Here is a 22,169-nt window from a genome sequence, read left to right as displayed (position 1 = left end):
CCACTGAAACTGGTAATGTTCCATCATCATCAGTTGGTTTCTTCCAGTTAATTTTTAATTTCAACAAATAGCATACCAAACGAACAGGGATGCTACAGCAAAAATACATAAAGTGACACACTTCTACAACATTCAGCTGGAGAAGTTTTGCCAAGGAAGAAACGAACTGCTTTCATGTTGTGCTACTGAATGCAGCATTCTGAAAGTGTAGGTACGAGCTGATTGAGTCCATTTTTCATGGCATGTTCGAGGAGATTGGTTCCAATGATCAATACACCTACCCTTTGACTTCTCTACTACCTTCTGACATATGGGGTCAACATTTATGGTTGCTATTACTAGTGTACTTACTTCAACATTATTTGCAGCCACATACTGTTGTATCTCTTTCCTCTATTCGGCATGTGAGAGGCAAGTTCATTGTGGCTATTTGTCACATGTCTTTCATTCAACTCGTCTCTGTTGCATTCCCTCGATTTGCTGGTACCGCTTGATACATTCCTCTGTCAATGCAACATCCTTTACCAGAAGACTTTGGTTCATGTCTTCTGAGACTCCTTTCATTAAGTATGAGATTTTGCTGATTTCTGTCATGTTCGTATTTACAATTTGATACAATGTGACATAGTACAAAAACATTCTATATGTATCACCATGTCATTTCCCTGTGACTTTGAACCCTGTTCTTGAACTGTTCTTCCACCAGGTGAATTTGGTACTGAATGTTGCCGAACATTTTCTTCAGATGGGTTTGGAATTTATCCCAGCTATTGAACTTTTACACATTTGCCAAACACACCTTGTCATCCCAGTTCTATTGGCAAAGTGGTCTACTTCTTCCAGCCATTTCGTAGGGTCCTGACCAGTGTCTCGAGAAAACACTGATGCATACCTGATACGCAGCTGACTTACTGATGTTTTCAAATACATCTGTCTCCTGAATATACGGATCTTTGGACTGACATATTGCTTTTACTCCACTTCCTGTCCACACAGGCAACAGCTTTTTTGTTGGCTAACTGAAGCCAACATGGTGCAAATGTTCTGAAGTATCTGGCATCTCCACCAAACAATGACATGTCGAAACCACAATCAAGACCAAATGTGAAGGCAGAGTCATCAGTGAAGTATATCATTTACAATAAAGCAACTTTATCAATTACACCAACCTACAATCAGAACGTAACTGAACTCCTGGCCAGAGTGGGCAGCTATCTATGCAAACACAGAATGTTCCCGAATATACAAACATTATAAATCTGAGACACTTCAATAATGTTCCAGAAACTATAAATACTAAATATACTAAATAACAATTTCAGGTGGTTGGGTCTCAACTGGCAACCCGCAGCATATCAACCAATGATGCTAACCACAATGCCACAAACATAGTTAATTAAAATGCTTGGGCCTTATTTGTTTGGATTTTGAATGCCATTAATAACTTCAATATAGTCACACAATGTTGGTGCTTGAAGATTTCTTTTTCTTGACCTGAAAATAGGTATATTTTCATTTTGCTCAAATTATAGACAAGGTGTATTTTTTTTAAGTAAATAAAGTTTTTAAATATTGCCACTGCAGTCTCACCGTCTGCCGTCTCCGCTGAGAATCTGCATCTATTGGCTACTCACAGGCACGATTGTCGAAAAGAACTGAACCCTGTTTACATTTGTTTGTGCTTATTTAATTGTGTCAGTTAATTTGAAAATTCCACTAAATGTCAAAAAGGTGGTGATAATTCATTCTCCATATGCAGAAGGCATGACAGCAGTCAAAATTCATCTGCAAATTAGTTAAGTTTATGGAGAAAAAAATATGAGCAATGAAACGGTAAGAAAAGTGGCTACAGCATTAAATCATTGTGATACTAATGTTTATTATTAAAGTACAAAATGGGCAATCAACTTTCACCACTGAAGAACTGGTGTAAAAAGCTGACGCCCAATCACTTGAGAAAACAGATGTTAGAACAAGTGACTACCTGTACTTGAAGAAAATATTTTGGTGGACCGTGCTATGACAACGATGGTGTAAAAAGTCATCTAGCAGCAGTTGGCAAACCAGGTGGCAAATTTTTATGAGTATGGAGTTCAGAAATTGGTAAGCAGACTGATGTGAAGGCCTTCATGTAATCATTAAATTGTTTTTAAAAATTTAAAACACATGCCTCATTATGTATAAGTACATGAAAAATTATCTATAGTTTCAAGAGTAATTTACTTCTTCCATTGGTTCAGCAGAAAATGGGGATACTGCCACCCTGTGTCAGAAAAATTTGGAAATTGGAATATAACACGAAAAAAGTGTTTCGAAGACACTGAAATGTGCCAAAAATATGTACAATTTTTCACACTAGTTGGCACAGTAATTGCAGCACGCCACTCTGCATAACACGCATAATCTTCCTGTAAGAAAATTAAATCATAATCAAGTATTTACATAAAATCACAAGTGTCTCACTAATTAAAAGCACTACAACCCACAAGTTTCCACTGCAAGCATAATATAAGTTGCTACGTAACTTCGATGAGCCTAAGTTCTGCAACTCCCCTGCCAGTTATCCCACTATACATGCAATCTATCAGCTTACGAGGAGGCCACCGCCACTGCCGCCACCCATCGGTCTGCGTGGGCTGTCCTCTTGGTCGGGCCTCTCCTTGGCCAATCTCTGCCCTACATAAGCGCTGCCTGCCGCCTGCCGTCTCAACTCGTACTCCAGCTCTCTGAAACTGTCTGATGCAGCCTGCTGCTGCTGCTGCTGTTGTGTGTGATTCACAGAATTTTCTGGTGGACACTTAAAGAACTCCTCCAGCACTTTCCGTGTTTCAGAAAACTCGTACAAGTAGTCGAAGGCTCCTGTCCCTGTACCATCTCCTCCACTACTGCCAGTTTCTGTCTGAAAACCAAAGAGGAAAAATTACTATATATTCAGCAGAAACTTGGCGTAAGTGCCTTGCTTATCCACTTATTGAATACAATATTTTTATTTTCGCAAATACTAGTTCAGCAGACTATACAATTGTAAACTGTGACTGATCAGATTTGTGAAATGCATTTCTACATGACTTTGCAAAAACACAGGAGAGGAATCGAAGGGGAGCAGACAGGCAAGGGAGGGAAGAGGGGGGAATGTGAGAGAAGGGGTGTGTGTGGGGAGAGGAGGAGGGAGGAGGAGGAAAGAGAGAGAGAGAGAGAGAGAGAGAGAGAGAGAGAGAACCGTAAAGTTTTGTAAGTATTCAAGTACAGTTTATGAAGTGCTACTAACATTATGCTAGTATTTCTACAGTTCATTTGAAGAAAAATTGATTCTTAACCTTTTGTCCTTGACTGCTATGTGTGATACTTCACAGCCGTGCCTATACTGCAGTATCACCCATCTCACCAAGCACTGAGTGTTAAACACTTCTCACATCTCACTATTTCTCAGCTTTCCTACTCAGTCTGTAAGCATGATATGCATCTAGAAGAAGCTGATGGAAATACTCTGAGACTTTTGTCTTTAGAATCCAGTACAGCCTTTAAGATCACACTGTGCAAAATGTATAACTGAACTTTTCGTAATTATGTGTAGCAAATGTCACCAAACAGGCTTATAAAAGCAATATGTTCAATTAGTCATCAATCAGAAATGTATCCAAAATCATAAATGCATCACAAAGGTTACTTCTTATCTTTTCGATCAAATTCTTAAGGAAAGCAAGCACAATATATTCAAACTGAAAGAAAATGGACATATGAATAATAATTAACAATAATAGGGCTCAATACAAAACCTGTTTCAAGAATTAATCAATGGAAAAGCCAGGACGGGATGTAAAAATATTAGAGAAGGAAAGTTGCTACTCACCATATAGCGCAGACGCTGAGTCATGATAGGCAGAACAAAATGATTTACACAATTACAGTTTTCGGGCATTAAGGCCTTTGTCAGCAATATATATATATATATGTACACACACACACACACACACACACACACACACACACACACACACACACAGAATTAAGAATTCTAATTCAACTACCTGAGTATATCCCGACTTGATGTGTAGTGTGAGCAGCAAGTGCAATGTGTGCAGTGATTCATGATGGGATGTGAATAAATAATGTACATGAGGCTTGGAATTAAACAGACCAGTAGGTAATAATATGCCTGCTCATTAGTTATCTTTTAATTGTGTTTTATTAGTATAATTCAGGCATATTTATATTACAGTAAAATGATCTGTACATGACTAAACAAATTAGTTATGAACTAACGGCTGGTTGTACGAGCGACACTGAAATTCAACTACAAGATGTTAGCCAGGAATAATGGAAATTTGCCAATAAGAAAACTATCTTTAATTTCACTCAACCCCATGAGCTCTATCATTCCTGAGGAACAAATAATAAAAAGTCAGAATAACATCAACCGCAGAATACATACTGTAGTTAGTGGGGTATGGGGGAGAGAAGTGTGTATTAGTAATCTATATTCTCCGAATACTGTGATCTCAGTTGCAAACAAATGGAAAGGCAGTAGTCTACTGAAACACTTAGAAGCTGGAAACACACAGCAATTTGCAATCACTTTTTGCACCGAGTTAACACAGTGTGTCCTTGTAACCAAGTGGTACAAATAAATCATTAAAAAAAAAGACTTGGCTACAACAACCACCCCTCCCCACTTGAAGCAGTTAATCCTACATATGTCACTGGTAATTGATTGAGTATTTAATTAAGAAGTTCCATACAACACCTTTTTATGAAAATGAACAGCATTATGCTGCTGAACAATAGACGCATTCTTACCTCTTGTTCATCTTGCTGATGCTGTTGTGGTGACTGTTGCTGCTGCGGCTGTTGAGATGATGCCTGTTGCTGCTGTGATGTGAGGATCCTCTGTGGGAAGCCAGGCCTAGGTGGATACACAGAGGGAGAATTGAGCAAGCTCTGTGCACTCGGCAAGCTGACAGAATGTGTTCCATGGCGAGACACGGACGACTGCCTGGGGCCGTAACGCCGAGGAGAACCCTCGTACTGGGCAATTGGCAGACCACCAATCACTCTTGCGCCTACAGGACTCCTGTTTCCTCCATCACGTTCTGTAATATCTACTTCCCCTCCTGTCGTCAGAGATGGACTCTAGAAATAAATGTCAGATACTTGACAATTTTCTGAAGAAAGGCAAATTCATTTTGTAGTAACTAATTGTTACAAGACTTTTTTATGGTTCATAAAAGTGATATTACTTCAAATTACTCTACAAAACACTGAGAAAGATACTGAGCTTAAGTTCTTTAATGTAGTAAAGACTCCCCTAATGAAAATGCATCAGGTGAGGTGAATGGTATGTGACATTGAAGTATCACTGGAGGACAAGATAGACTGACTGCTCAGATTCTACAAGGACCTACCCTAGGCACATAGCATGAAACTGTGGAGAAGAGAAGCTGTAATACTTCTACATCGTGAAGGTAGATCACATTGTTTTGGCAATGTAGCCTGCATTTTACGGAAACTTTCCTCTACGTACACAATTAGTCTTACGTCTACCTGTCATACAAATTTTCGAACTACACAGAAGAACCAAACACGTCCACCTGCTTCATAGCCATTTGGAACCCAATACAGTAGCAATTCTGTATGATGTGAATTCAACAGGCCCTTCGTAGGTTTTCAAATGTGTGTGTCACAAAACATCTAACCATAGGCCATGCAGTTCTCCTAAATTACACTCCATCTGGTTCAGATCAGACAAATTTTGGTGAGCAAGACATCAGCGTCAGTTCACTATCGTGCTTCTCAAACCACTGTAGAAAGAATTTGGCTTGTGACACAGGCAGTTATCTTACTGGAAGATAATGTACACAAAGTCCACAGCTGTCATGGTGGCTTAGATTACTACCACAGGTGTCACTGAATTCCAGGTGAACTTCCGTCCCCTCCTAAAGTGGTGTTCCATCGCCCACCCGCATCATAGTCCACCTTTATACACCACTCCCAGGAATCACATCCCTGTGGACGATCCAGGTGCAATAACTACCCTATTCATTTGCCCATCATTTCCTACTCCAATCCTGTCAGGGGTTTATGCTATCCCATCATCAGAGGCCAGGCCACCTGTGAAAGCAGTCATGTCATATACTAGCTCTGCTGCAATCACTGCACAGCTTGTGATATTGATACGACTACCAACAACTTTCCACCACTAAACTGTGACTAAGAGCAAAGTGGATCATGCTGAGGCACAACATGCGGCAGAACATAACATGCTTAACTTAAACAGCTACTGCACATCCCGTGCCGTCTGGATTCTCCCCTCCACCACCGGCTTTTCTGAATTGCGCAGATAGAAGTTATCCTCCTTACGACACATTCTCTATCCTGAATTTATCCTGGCCACTACTTCCACGCAAAAGTTTCCACTCCCTCTGTCTTGTCATTACGTCCTCCCAATTCATATCCCCCCTACCCTCACTGTGCACCGCTCTCTGCCAATGTGCACCCACTGGCCTTTTCACCTTCTCTGGTACTCTCCTTTTCCACTCCCCCTCCCCAATCATCCTGACACTTCACCTGGCAGCCTTGTCCGCCAAGGTCTAGTCCCTGCATACTGCCAGGCAGCACTCACTTCATTCCACCCATTCTTATCCTGCTATCCTCCATTCCTTCCCCACTCCAGATTGCTGCTTCCATTTGACACAGTTTCATTTTGGACAAAGCGGCCAGAGGTGGTGGTCTCACGAGCACAGGCGCACTACCTTGTGTGAGTTTTAAGTGTGCTTTCTGAAGGCAGTTTTGGCTGGAAGCTCTGTGTGCACTAGTATCGTTTTCGTAACTTTGTTGATATTCCAACCTGAACTTTCCACTGTCTGAGACAAAACTGGAATATCAACAGCTTGTCTTTCAAAACATAGGTTGTCAACTGCTTACATCCAGTTCGTATGTGGACAGCTTTGATCAGGATCAGAAGTATCGTTCCTTTGTCTACCTAAACTTGTTCTGGCACAAAAAATATTTAACAACACACAAACATCACCTATGTGTCTTTTTAATGTAATTCTACTTTTTTTTTTTTAGCGTAAACATATTTTGTCTTCGTCATAATTAAGCCTTGATATAATGTAAAATTATATGTGTGATCAAAACCTAGACGTCACTTTTTCTTTGGGCCAGTCCCCTTGTAAAATTGTATGATGCACCGAAAATTCCCAGTTAGAAGTGCATTGTTTCTACTGCAAGTTTTGGACTTTTTCTGCATCTCACTATTGTACATCCCAACTTGTATTGTACATTTTCAGAATATATTACAATTTCCAGCAATTCATAAAACTGATTATTGTTTTGTTTATCGTTTCTGACCCAGTCATTTTATCTTTAGTCATTTAATATCTGCCTCTCTTATCTGATAAGTCTCTGAATGGCTTGTTTGAAGACACTGGACCTAATTCCTTCCTTCCTTTGCTTAAAGCAGCTGTAAAAATCTGATCACACACTTTACGAAACAAAATGTGTGACAATAACCATTCTAAAATTTAAAATAAGCTTAAAAAGATTATTATGGCTAGCTTATCCTATTTTACTGCAGACGTTTTATTTACAACTTGTACTGTGGAGAATTACTTTGTTACCTTTTTTTCCAGTTATATAAAATCTTCAGGATGTAACTACATTCAAACACAAATTACATGGAACACTTTGAAATGAACCCTTTCACACCGCAACATATATCACACAAGTAACCGAGAGAAAATTTTACTACCTCAACTTCAATAAGAGAACTGCAGCAGTAACACAATTAGAAGACTTCAACTGTAGCAGTCAGTGACTAACCTGGAAGTAGTGCAGTGTTGGACCCGTATTGTCAACTTGCTCTTGCCAGCTCTCACCTATATCATCGAAGACCACTACTTCAGCTGGACTGTGTCGAACGCGCCGCACTTCTGATGAGAACACTGTCTCTGTCATGTCTCCATCGTCACCATCCACACTAGGTACTGTACTTCTGCCATTCCTAAGGAGCCAAGAGCCAAATGAATTGGGTAAGGGACTATGAAAATGTCTTATTTACTGCACTAACAGGAACTCACTCACAGAAGAGTAATTCACGTGAAACAAATATCTCTCTCTATGTGGTAAATATCAATTATGGCAGATTGATAGTAGACTTTAAGTGACTACAATGCCAGTACATGCAAGGAAAAGAGAAAGACCTGTCATTGAGGATGAGGTCATCAGAAAGTGGTCACATCAGATTGGACAAGGGCACAAAAGGAAAGCAGCACCCTGCACTGGCTTCAGAGGGATAGCACGAAGTATCTACAACCGGATGACTTTTCTGGTACAGCAGTAATAAATTACATACGCAAACCTTTCTCACGAAACAATCTATCAATTAATGAAACCCATATCAAAATGCTGACAGTTATTCCACAAATTACCTTCACATACAGACAGAAAAATGTAGTAGGGCTCTTTAATTTACAAGATGTATAGATTCACTGTGTGTGTTCCAAAGGAACCACCCTGTCAGTTGGTTTAATCTGTGTGTATTGATTACAGGAGTGCATACGCTCACAACAATGACGAGAGATACATTTTAAGAGTGCAATGGGTCTCACTACTTATTTTGCAACAAAGTTGTTCTGGAAAACAAAGCTTTTCATCAAATTCAGTTTAAATGCGAGAATACATATCTGAAATGCAAGTCTCCCTCTCAGCAGCTACAATGTACGAGTCAACAGGCAACTCTTAGTTATCAATAATGGAACAGCCCCCAATTACACTGGTGGCATTTAATTTCAATCTTACATTATTATACATCACTGATTAGACAAAAATGACAGTAAAATGGCACAAAAACTAATAATGAATTCTTTGTCTCTCAAATTAAATAAGCTTTTTAAAAATGGAAAACACACACGCGAACACGCAGGCACACACACACACACACACACACACACACAAAAGAGTGAGTGTGCACTTTCACAACTAATGAATGTCACTACACTCCACAATGTGTGTGTTTATGGGTGATCAAACTAGACACACTCAGATGACTTACAATAATTTTTGTAACTAATTTCAAACATCGGCACATGAAATTATACTCTAAATAAGAAAACAGCTAAAGCTAATATCTGAAGCCATTCAACTGCTGTAGAGTATCATGTATTGAAATGTTTATGTACATATTGTTTTACTTTTTGAATGTCCCGTAAACTTTTTAAAAATTTCCAAATTTTTTTACAACTACTCAGTTACTGGTAAAATACATGCACACAAACAACAAATTAACAACTGTGACATTTCTACAACTCGGATAAAATTTTGAGCAAAGCGTTTTGGTTTGAACAGTACAGTTGGCATTTTTTAATATGTGCCTATATACCGCAACTACCTCTGCAGTCCATTCACTATTCTCATTTTGAATAATCCACCCAAGTGTCTCATTGGTGGCTTTTAATGCACTGCATCTTGCAGTCTGGGTTGGAGGAGGTGAAGTGGTCTGGACAAGGCCAAGCCACACGTACCTTGAAAACTCATCTTTTAAAAATTCCTGAAGGAAATCTGACATGCGGCCTCAGACGCCTGAATGTATAGAGTACGTAGGATACCTGTCTTCCAACGGGTGTCTTACGCTTTCTCCAAATCAAAAAATATGGCCTTAGTCTTTTATTTCCACAGAAAACCATTCACAACACTGGTTGATGAAGTGACGAGATGGTCAACCGCAGAATGGAATCCTTGAAATCTACACTGTACAGTGATTAGTAGACTGCTAGACTCTTGCCACCATACCAGCCAGCCATGAATCACATGTTGCATCACTGTGCAAAAACAGCTGGTAACGGAAATGGGGCAGTAGCTCGAAGAAAGGTGTTTGTCCTTACAGAGCTTAGATGTAGGTATGAGACTGGTTTCATGCCAGAGTCTTGGAAACATACCATCTGTCTAAATGTGATTGCACATATGAAGAAGAAAGTGCTTGCCGGAATGAAAGGTGCTGCAACTTCTGAATGTTAACAACATCCGGCCCTGGGACAGAAGATTGGGCTGAAGTGAGAGTATAGTCCGGCTCCCTCATAGTACAGGCAACACTGAAGCAGTCAAGACTCTGAGAGGACGACGATATCACTAGAGCCTCCTCCATTCATTTACCAGGAGGAAGGTGGGGTTGATACTTGATGGAACTCAAAATCTCCACAACATAGTGGCCCAAGGTGTTGGAGATAGCAATAGGGTCTACAATGACATCGACTACTACGGTCAGGCCAGAAATTAGGGAATGAATCTTGGTCCTAGAGAGATGATGGAGGTTGCCACATACGACAGAAGAGGCAATGGAACTGTTCAAAGAACCAGTAAATAAAATCCAGCTACCTTTTTTTTGCTATCCCGAAGGACGGAACGACACTGTGGATGCCAGTGTTTATAACGAATATAGTTTACAGGGGGAGCATATCTCCACCAGGCGCTGGGATGCAGTGTAGTGAAGACGAAGTGTGAGGTATGGAGCGTTCTACAGCAGTAAGGGTAAGATTTGTAATGTAATAATCACAACTGGTGAAATGATGTTCATCAAAGGTCGGCAGGAAGGGGTAAACCCTCCAATCGACTTTAAAAAGCTGCCATTTGGGTTTACACACATGTGGGGTTGGAGTCAGCAAACGGACAGTGCACAGGAAATTGTCTCTCGCATATGTGTCAGAGAGAAGGGACCACTTGAGACAACAGGCACGCTGGGTAGTGCAGAATGAGAGGTCCAAATGGTAATAAGTGTGTGTGGAGTCTCAAAGGAACAAGGGTGATCCAGTGTTAATGCAGATGACATTGAGTTGATTGAGGTCAGCCAAGAGGGAACCTCGGACAGGTTCTCAAAGAGCACCAAAAAGGATGATAGACATTAAAGTAGACGAGCAGCAAAAAGGTATGAGGGAGCTGACCAATAAGCTCGAATAAGTCTGCTCTGGTGACAGTGAACAATGGAGGGACATAGACATTACAAAGAGAAAAGGTGAAGTGAAGAAGAGAAATGGGGACTGCAGCAACTTGCAGCTGGGTGTTCAGTGATATGGTATGGCTACAGTCAGCCTTAATTCCTCCTTGTTGGACCTAATGCCACAAATGTTCCATTAGGGAATAGTCGTCGCAGGGAATGGGCCAGAGGGAGCAAATGAAAGGTACTCACCTCAGTTGTTGCCGAGTGCCAGCCTTCAGAGACACTCTGCTACAGGGTACAGATGCTAGTGAATCCTGATCCCTAAAAATCTACAGAGGCGTCAGCATTGTCTCACAAGGAGAGGCCGCCAATTGTGAAATTCAGATTCGATTCATACTGCGCATAATAAAAGCTCATGGCCAGAGGTGTAATATGGCAAAGCACCAAGATGCACTTCTCAGCCGTTGTCGAGAAAATCGACAGTTAAAAGAAACCGTTGCGGTGAAATACTCTCGACGATTAATAATGTTCTACAGCGTCGTGGCGCAGCGGTAAGCGCTCGGGTTCGTAGTCCAAAGGTCGCCGGATCGAATCTCGCGCCATGCAATTTTTTTTTTTATTATTAGTTTTTTGTAATTTTATATATATATATATCCAGGAGATCCAGGTGAGGAAAGAAAAAGTATATACTTTTTCTTTCCTCACCTGGATCTCCTGGACTGCCTACACACTGAGATACAAGGGAAATTCATGGGATGAGCTGCATGGTCGCCATTACAATTTGTACAGTGGGGAGGAGGAGGCGGGCAATTGCCCTCATGAGCGTCTCTACCACAAATAACACATTTGGCAGTGTTTTGATAGGATGCGCAAATGTGGTTATAATGATGACACTGGTAGCAACACATCCAGTTTGAAGCATACGGTCAGGCCATAATGACTTCAAACCCTGCCTTAATCTCTGATGGAAGCAATACTCAATCAAATGTGAGAAACGTATGCGCTTAGGAACAAGTTCAATTCTTTTATCGTGGCGGCTCGCGCATGCCCGCCCAGACGCGGGAATTTGCTGCGTTCCCAGTTGCACACGACGCACGCGCCAAGAGAAGCAGCGCCATAGCATAGCATAGTTCGCAAGCTTACGTTTAGGGGGGAGCGCGCAGTTCATGAAGTAAAGCCACCACGGCCGCATTAACCCTTTCGCTGCTACAGAGACGTGCTCGCCGCATTCCGCGCTGTGCGCGATTTTCTCACTGCACTGCTCACCTGTGCTGACACATGGTGTTCCGACTGCTTTGACACTCATTCGATTCCACAAAAACTATTTGGCCCAAAAATTAGATTTTTACACATCTTCTTGACTGATTCCTTCCCCCATAAATGACTTAATTTTGTTTCGATGTTCTACGCAGTTATTATGCAGCATTAAATATAGTAAACCATTGCACGAAATTTTGAAGTGCTTGCAGAGGTAAAAGTCCATAGCGTATACTTTCCGAATGGTCGATTTTAGTTACCACAATGTTGAGAATGAAATGTGGATAAGATACCTAAATTTCATATAAAATTTACTGTATAACAATATCTCATTTAATTTAAGTACCACATAGGAGTCGTATGTAATATTGAGAAATATTCCGTCTTTCGCGACTGTAACAAAAGTTGTATTTACACCGGGCACGTTTGGCTTTATTTTAAAGCACTTCAATCAATCAAAAGGAAGTAGACAAAACACATTAAACAAAACTGTGGACTTACAAAAACATTAGGACTTGAATATACCGTCTATCAGTGAAGTGCTCTGAGCTATGTCAAATATAATTTTTGTTTGTGGCACACGCAAACAGCATTTATTTGCTAAAACACTGATTAGCCGGCACAAACGTTGAATATTGTGTTACCGCAGCACAAAACTACGAAAGGTAACTTGGCAATGGTGGAGACAAAATACTGTCCACTGAAGATGCTTCAAAAGAGAGAAACACGTCTGGTCTAAATAAGTCGCTTATTACAGTTACAGAAGAGGAATATATTTCAATACCATTGGTAAAACTGCGACTGTGGAACAAAAACAAGAAAGATAACTTGAGTACCACTGTGTATGTGCCATACCTTTCATTGATTGAAGTGCTTTAAAATAAAGCCAAACGCGCCCTGTCTAAATAAAACTTTTATTACAGTCGCGAAAGACGGAATATTTCTCAATATTACATACGACACCTATGTGGTACTTAAATTAAATGAGATATTGTTATACAGTAAATTTTATATGAAATTTAGGTATCTTGTCCACATTTCATTCTCAACATTGTGGCAACTAAAATCGACCATACGGAAAGTATACGCGATGGACTTTTACCTCTGCAAACTCTTCAAAATTTCGTGCAATGGTTTACTACATTTAATGCTGCACAATAACTGGGTTGAACATCGAAACAAAATTAAGTCATTTATGGGGGGAAGGTTGGTTGGTTGGTTGGTTGGTTGGTTTGGGGAAGGAGACCAGACAGCGAGGTCATCGGTCTCATCGGATTAGGGAAGGACGGGGAAGGAAGTCGGCCGTGCCCTTTGAAAGGAACCATCCCGGCATTTGCCTGGAGTGATTTAGGGAAATCACGGAAAACCTAAATCAGGATGGCCGGACGCGGGATTGAACCGTCGTCCTCCCGAATGCGAGGGGGGAGGTATCAGTCAAGAAGATGTGTAAAAATCAAATTTTTGGGCCAAATAGTTTTTGTGAAATCGAATGATAAGTGTGTCAAAGCAGTGGGAACACCATGTGTCTGCACAGGCGAGCAGTGCAGTGATGACAAAATCGTGCACAGCGCGGAATGCGGGGAGCACGTGTCTGCGGCAGCGAAAGGGTTAATGAAGAGACAAAGCACTAGAAATTTCAAAAAATTGCATTCAAACGAATAAAATTCGTGAAGCAAGACACTTCGATATTGTTTTTAAATAAAGAAAATACTAAGCACCGCCCAAGGTTTGAACTCTTTACCTTTCACGTAACAGCCCAACACCTTAACCATTCCGCTAACACATCTCGTCTGACTACATAACGCCATGAGGACTATAACACGTCACGCAAAATACTGATAAACACTGTTGGTATGACTATGAATTACTCACACTTCGTCGAAGTACAATAGGAAATAAACAATTACCCCTGTTCTTTATTGCGAAAAAGCGGTTCGTGAGATTGATACAAACAACTTTCCTTGCTATCGCCTGAATTAGGAGTCTTATTGCTTGTTTGGTTTAATTAATAAATAGAATATGAAGCAATTGGTATAAAGAATGCTTTTTCCAAACTTTCTATAAAAGAAACTCCGCTATCAAGACATTGCTTTTGTTCTATTACTTTATTTATGACTGAACGTTTCTAAAACTGAAGACACTCGTCCGTGCTCTGCTCTGCAGTCGAGATCTGGCAACTTCGTTCTCTGTTCATTGGCTGACTGTGTTTTGTGACGTAAGATGCGCAGAACGAACCTAAACTCGGCCGCCAACATAAATGACGCGCACTTTAAGTCTGCATCAAGCTGTTTCATTAGCCAATGGACCTCAATGATGCCCTGATTAGAGAGAGAAGTTTGGATTTCTCCCCGAGTTGGACTATCAAGCAGCTGAGTGTAAATAATGCCACCTGAAGAATTCAGTGTACAACAGGCTTCAACATGAACAGGATAGCCATGGAGGAACAAAGCTGGAAGAAATTATTGGGTTTGAGAATCACAATCTGTCTCCAGAAGTAAAGTCCCATTACATAAGCAAGAGCAGGATTTCGAAGTACCTGAAACTGTATCAACACCTTTCTGAATAATAAACGGATCATTCATAGCAGAAGACTGACCTCCTCCTGTATGTGATACCACAGGAAACAGAGGTGCAGCTGGGAGTCTTTGAATCTTTAGCCTCATTCCATTTACATTTAGTAGACACAGGCTGAGACGGTGATTGATTCAGCGTTAAAAAATCCTCCATGATTCCAAGACACTCTGATGGCGCAACTCTTCCAGCTGGGGGACCCCTCGGAGGGGCGGCTCACCTGCCTTAGGAGATTGTTCACACCTCACGTCACACCACCTTTACTCCTGACAGAGGGACAAATTGGCAATTGGGAAGGGAACAGTTCAGGCAATAGCCCCTCCCTGTGCCTGACCTGTATCGGCGAGTATGTAGCAACCCTACATGTGTTAACTTGGAGCTGGGTATTACACATTACCCACTTACATTTTATGTGCCAAACGCATGGGCCAGCTTTCAGAAATGCACAGGGAAGAAGAAGAGACAAAGAGAATCAAATGCCAAAGCAGAGGATGAGAAGGAGATGGAGAATGAAGAAAGAAACAAAATATAGATGAGGGATTGTGCTGATGCCAGGCTATCAAACCTTCAGACCACATTCTGAAAAATATCGAAGACATGTTCCCCACGGAAGGGGAAAATAATAGCTGGAGGATGGACATGCAGCACAGAAAGAGAAGAGGTGCTGCAAATGCTGGGGCCCCGTAGTAGCCAAGCACAAACTCACCAAAGAGTGGTGAGCCCTCTGGGGGGAACCAGATCAATGCTCCCCTCCAGATATACTTCATGTGACTGATGTAGAAGGTACAAAGTGTCACACATCCAGTGGGCATACAGCAATTCAAAAAGTTCATTTGAAGGCTTGAACTAAATGGGGATCTAAATTCTACTGACAACATTTTGCAGTAGTTGCATTTTTCTTTCTTTACTACAACTTGTAATTTTCTAATTCAAAAGAGATTTATATATTTAATTTAAGACATATTACATTGTGCTTAATCACTTAAAATCTATGAATTAATCAAGAGCAGTTAAAAAATGAATAAGTTACAAAATGTGGTCAGTCCTACATCCACAGTATTTAACCTAAAAATGACCTAAGGGACTTACAGCCCTTTTTATGGATGTTTCATTGGATAATACCTAATCACTGAAGAGATATTGATTACCTATTCTTGCTTATGATTATATCATAATGATATACTAAGATGGTGCCTGTTCTTTTGGACATGTCCGAAAGAACGGATACCATCGGTGACCATGCAGCTCGTTAGAATGAAATTACAATGAAATGAACACCCTTAGCTGTTGACATACATCAACGGGGACAGATGAAAATGTGTGCCCCGACTGGGACTCAAACCCAGGATGCCCTGCTTACATGGCAGACGCTCTATCCATCTGAGCCACCGAGCACACAGAGGATAGTGCGACTGCAGGGATTTATCTCAATGGCTCAGATGGATAGAGCGCCTGCCATGTAAGCAGGAGATCCCGGGTTCGAGTCCCGGTCAGGGTACACATTTTCACCTGTCCCCGTTGATGTATGGCAATGCCTGTAAGCAGCTAAGGGTGTTCATTTCATTGTAATATCATAATGAAACTGGTAATGAACAAACTTACATATTTTTAAGTAAAATCCAGGCTTATTAGCACAATATTATTGAAATACATTAATATCTGATATTCCTTCATGCCACACATTCATCATAAAGGTGTTGTTGTGGAAATGTGTACAAAGGTTGAAACTGGAGGTTGCCTTGGTAGTAAATGTTAGCATGAGTCAAGGTAAAGATAGTACTTTTTCTAAATTAAATGCAAATGCCACACTAGCTACTAGGGATTTGAGATTCATTAAAATCTTTTTTCACTTCTTTTTTGCTTTCAAATGATGAAGTTTTAGTTTATTTCTGAACTCTATATTAGCTTTAACAGATTATGATGATGATGTGATCCGACAAGCTAACAAATCACATGCTGCACATGTATCTATTCTTGGTTTCTTGAAAGATAGTCTGCTTTTAAAATTCTTATTAAATATCAAATAATAATAATAGTAGTATGAAACGGTGTTGCCAGAATATTGTTTCTAAAAGCCACGCACAACCTGGATATGTTCAAATGCTGTGAAAGATATTTCTCCCTGAATACTACCTCCCATAGTGGGTTACGTCCCTTGGAAATGATTGTGTGTTCACTAACAAGAGCTGCATCAAGACTAAATTTTCTATCAATTTTTATTATTCCTTCTTTCAACATACACTAGGGTGGCCATCTGCTTGTTTTTGTACTAAACGCCGACACCTTTTACAGGACGCAGTAAAAATATTGCAGAAAGCATTCTTACCAACCTGCGCAATTTCCCTTTGCCATTGGAACAGTGTACATCACAGTTGTTTGACACCTACTTTCTGCAGCATCTCCATACATGTCATGTTATTTCTTGCAACACGTTTAATCCTTTTGTGACCAATGGGAAATGTGTGTCCAAAATACAAATTTACTTCCCTGAGTTCACAGGGATATGAAAGTCCCACATCTGTGCTGCAATCTAGTGTTGAATGTATTAACTGTTTGGAGCCAACAGGCTCATTGTTTGGCACCAATGTGCATGATATAGCTTAATTGTTTCGGTTGTACATTGTGCCTTGTGTTTCAGTGGTTTTATGTAATGTTTTTTCCTGTCTGCAATAGAAATGCTAAGAACAGGTATTGATCGTAAAAAAGACACAATGTTCACTAGAAATATATAGATTTGTGCACATATTTTATTGATAAGACACGTGTGTGTGTGTGTGTGTGTGTGTGTGTGTGTGTGTGTGTGTGTGTGTGAGCACGCGCGCACCGTAATTTGAATGACTTCCTGCCAACATCCTTCACTGGTTGAATCTGTCATCAGCTACCATTACAGCTGTTCCTGTTCATTCTGGTATGGATGCAGGGCACGATATAGCTGAGGTTCTACCTTTTCTGCTTTTTCTTGTGACAAATCTTTTATCTCTCAGGTGGTGAGGAGTTCACAAAACTATCTGACTTATTATCTTGTCCTTTCATAGCTGATAAACACCATTTTGGACAGATAATGAGTGCCTACACACAGTTGGAAAACATTTTCCAGCAAGGAGCACAAGGAGGCAAAGCACACTATGTAGCACACGGAAGCAAAAGACAAGTAGGAATTTCATATGTAGCTACTGCACAGTACCACAATATATTTAGCCATTATTTAAAAAATTTCACAGAAATGTTACACTAGGAATAAATAAATTTGTTTGACATAATAACAGTACTTACTTTCTTCTATTTACAGACCCTAAACCCTAATTAAAAAAATATTTTAAATGAGATGTGTACGTCCCACTAAATATAATTATAGATCTATAAACAAAAATTGAAATTTAGAAACATGGCCTCATTCAATATACACTCCAAAAGCTGGAAAAATTTTGCATATTACTGTAAAATTGTTTAATTAATTTGATCACAAAAGAATTAACTTTGCTTTAGGCCTAGAAAATAATTTGTTGTTAACTATGATATAATAAATAAAAATTGTCAAAGAGTAAACTTTTTGGTTGTAAGGTACACATCTGATAGTGGATCTGCACTTATGTAAAGTTTTTGGGATGGGGGCATCCTTCACCTTCAATACACTCAATTTCTTATTTTCTTCCGATAGTGTTTCTTTTCCTTTCTTCCTTCACTTCTTAAGACTCTCACCTGTCATAATTGAGACCGGGCAACAATGATAAGCCTTCTAATGATAGGCCTAGTCACTCACAACACACCAGAAAGATAACAAGCCACAACAAAACCTAATGAAGATGACTGGCGAACATGAGGGTGGGTGTCAGTGTGTCAAAAGTTAAATCCCTTTATACATTTGACTGCTTGGCACATACATCCAGCATATTCTGTTATCGATCGGTGTAGCTAATAGGAATTGTCTTTGTACTTGAATCTCCTTTTACGTTGTTGGTATTGGCTCCTAGACCCCATTTTTGGTAAAATTCTCTCTCTCTCTCTCTCTCTCTCTCTCTCTCTCTCTCTCTCTCTCTCTCTCTCTCTCTCTCTCTTTTAATGGCACTTAGATCCATATTTACTTAAAGGCTTCATTTACAATTGATCCACCCACATACATATACAAAAATTAGCAAACTTGTCCATACCTGACAGGGTGTCTCAGCTCCCAGACGCCACCCGAGCCACGCTGGCGTCTCCTACTGTGGGAGAAGACCTCCCGGCCACCTGCTATTTCGATAATTCTCGAATCCCTGAGCCGATACGCCCCCGTACCATTGGCATTCGGTGCTGCTGGTGTCATAGGCCCGTCAGCCTCACCATCACCATCCTCTGAAGCAGAACCCGACCTGGACACGGAGCCAGAATGTGAGCCGGACACCGAGCCAGAGTGGGAACCGCCCGACGGAGATGCAGAGCCAGTTCGCGAGCCACCTGCTGAACCGCCAGATGTGACGACATGCAGAGGCACCGAAATCCCATTCACGCCATCCACAGTACCGTTTCCTGTAGCACTGTCTTCAGGAAGAGTTGCTGAACACCTGCACATAAAATAGAGCCATAGTAGTGACACTTAAGAAAGCAGTCCTCTGATCTCATTCAAGAATAATACCACTATAATCCAGTAAAACTGATTAAAATAAAATTACTGTTCTGTCAGCTAAAGTAACAATCTTTCTTCTCATGCTATTCACTCAGACAAATGAAGAATGTTGAGTTGAAATAATTTCTTATGTAAACTGACCAGTTTCTAACTGCAGCTGAACTATGGTAAAATGCTTTCATGCATATCCACTATATTGACTACTACTCTCATTTCACCATGCTCAATTACCCACAGTTTCTACCCCCTTATTCAATATACGACTAAAATTACACAAAAATTCCATGTCTTACAGCATGTCGCTCTTCTATCTCTCTCTGTTTCGGCCATAATTTTATTACTGGTGGTAGGAATTCCTCTATTGCTTCAACGATTCATTTACTTGAATACCATCAATGACTGGTGGTAAAAAGTCTGTAAGAATTCTGGGCTCAAATAGAGGACGTTATTGATATTCAAATATTCTTACTACGGTGCTTACAGCAAAAAGCATAACAGGCAGTATATTGTAAACAGATCCAGAGCTTCAAATTTCTTTACATTTTACACAAGAAGGGATACCACAAATATAAAGGATCAAAAATAGTTTCATTCCTAAACAAATACACCACGGAAAGAAAGCATTAATTCTTCTAAACAGTAAATACACTGCGGTCTATTTCTGAATTTCTGGAAGAGCAACCAACAGTAAGAGAGAGCTCTTTGGAATAAATATCTGTCTTCAAAATTAATATCACGACTGAATTATGTGAGATGAAAGGAAAATATTTTTCATAATCTTATTTTGGCATATAACAACATGCGAGAATTAAGGACAGGAAATTCAAGAATGAGATTCCATCTACTGAGAAGTTGCGGAAACTTTTCTGAAGAAAATACATTCAGTAGTTTAAACACCAATTAACACCGAGAACATTCGAGTAGTGAAGTGATAAGTTGTGTGTGCTGAAATTATACTCAATAAAAAAAATTAAATAAAAAACAAGTAACATGCAGAAAATGAAAGAATAACAGATACATTAGCAGAAATTGAATGACGACGATACAAAATATGGCAAACTAATGGGTGAAGACAAAATTGAAAATCTGAAAGCCATTGAAAATCTGAAAGCTTAAGATTATCCAGCCTGATGAGAAATCACAACGTATTGCAATATGAAATTGAATGATTTGTTTTCCACAGTAGTTTCTGTTATCCCAGTATTGGTGTCACCATGGAATACAAGAAAATTATACTGTTGCCTTCTATACACAATTTTCACAGGGAACAATAACTTCACTTTAAGGAGTCTGTAATATCAAAACTTTTTTCCCCCAATAAATTATGTGAACAGTATTTAATTAGTACAGTAAGCTGTATCGTATTTATTTGAGGCTGCATGCACAATGCATGTGCAGAAGAGGTTAGCCAACCTTTTTAGTACATTTTGGTTGTCATATGTGAGCTTTGTAAAACTGATAATGTTTCACTGGTAGCTGTACTTAAGTGAAGAGGTTATGTCTCCATTTTAGCAGTAAGTTTTCACTTCATGTGTTCTTAACTACAATAAGGAACAGCTAACTGACTAAAGTGAGCAGCAAAAACTAACAGTAACAATTTCAGAGAACTGGACTGCACTAAAATCTTCAACAGGTCTCAAGAATGCATATCAACATACCTCTCAACATACTGACTGATAAACCGAACTTCTTCATATCAAATACTTTTTGAATCAAAGATTTATTATGCCTTTCACTTAGATGATTAGTGATCATGAGTCTCATGAAACAATGACCAATGAGTTTTCACAACTTCATTAATCACCAATACAAACGTTGATTTCATTTCTTGAAAACTAAGCCTAGTGTTTCTTTGATCAATGGAAACACTTTTGTAAGTGGCAACAAATTACACAGTAAAAATATATTGAACAGTGAGATTTTTGTGTTGTTGCTGTGACCAATTGGATGGTGTACCACCTGGACATTTATGCTACTTTCCACACAAACTTACACCCCCAGACTGAGACAAATTCACGCTTGAGAGTTGGATTTTACAAAGCTTTACACATGTTTAGTACCAAAAATGATGATGTATGATTGATTAATGCACAGAGTTGTCCAACTAGACTTCAGTCAACTACACCAAAGGGGGTCACACAACTGATGCTGTATCTATTGCACTGACGATGCTGGTTTCCACTAAGAATGTCATGAAGATCATGAATATCATGAATCCCTTGTCTTGGTGGTAGTAGTTTCCGTAGAGAATAATTCACAATTCATATGGCCACAGCAACTGTATAAAATTTTAGTTGCAATAGGATGCTAAACTTCTTGAAAGAAATTATGTTCCATGATCCTCTGTCTTTTATAGCCATTTTATTTTGTACTGTGATGTTTCAGCAGTGTAGCCATTTTCAAGCAAATTTTTAACCCATTACACATGCATGTTTGAGTTGGTGTCACAATTTCAGGCCAGTGTGTGGTTGGACAGACTTGAGAGCTTTAGCCATGATATCTGGTTCTGTACAACAGTAGCACACTGCCAAATCATTCACTAGTATGAGGGAGCACTGAACTGTATGTGGAGGACACCTCATGGCAAACAAGACAAAGATAAATCTGTGTCGACAGGTACGCTTTGACTCGTTTGCTATCTAGTGTTCTGTCACATTAGTATACGGCTTGGCTGTGTGCTACCATTTGTACAAAACTGGACAACATGGCTACAGATTTCAAGCATGGCCAATTACATACTGCCCATGAAATCAGACAACTGTAGCCCAAAAAATGTGTTTAATGGGTTAAAGATTTTGCTTGGAAATG

The 22,169-nt window shown here is 39.9% G+C and overlaps 1 protein-coding gene across 7 annotated transcripts in view; it reads right to left on the bottom strand.

The window, feature by feature from the left end:
• The window catches only part of LOC124615403, a 494,346-nt gene that overhangs the window by 226,058 nt on the left and 246,119 nt on the right, over positions 1 to 22,169 (bottom strand). For all 7 annotated transcript variants that reach the window (XM_047143247.1, XM_047143248.1, XM_047143249.1 and 4 more), the window contains 4 exons: positions 18,907 to 19,299; positions 7,822 to 8,002; positions 4,798 to 5,130; positions 2,594 to 2,899 (listed from right to left, as the gene is read on the bottom strand). In XM_047143247.1, the coding sequence (XP_046999203.1) occupies positions 2,594 to 2,899; positions 4,798 to 5,130; positions 7,822 to 8,002; positions 18,907 to 19,299 (1,213 nt within the window). The remainder of the gene's footprint in view (positions 1 to 2,593; positions 2,900 to 4,797; positions 5,131 to 7,821; positions 8,003 to 18,906; positions 19,300 to 22,169) is intronic.

Source organism: Schistocerca americana, chromosome 5 (genome assembly GCF_021461395.2).
Source record: "Schistocerca americana isolate TAMUIC-IGC-003095 chromosome 5, iqSchAmer2.1, whole genome shotgun sequence".
NCBI classification, from domain to species: Eukaryota; Metazoa; Arthropoda; class Insecta; order Orthoptera; family Acrididae; genus Schistocerca; species Schistocerca americana.
This window is presented reverse-complemented; position numbering and strand designations above follow the sequence as displayed.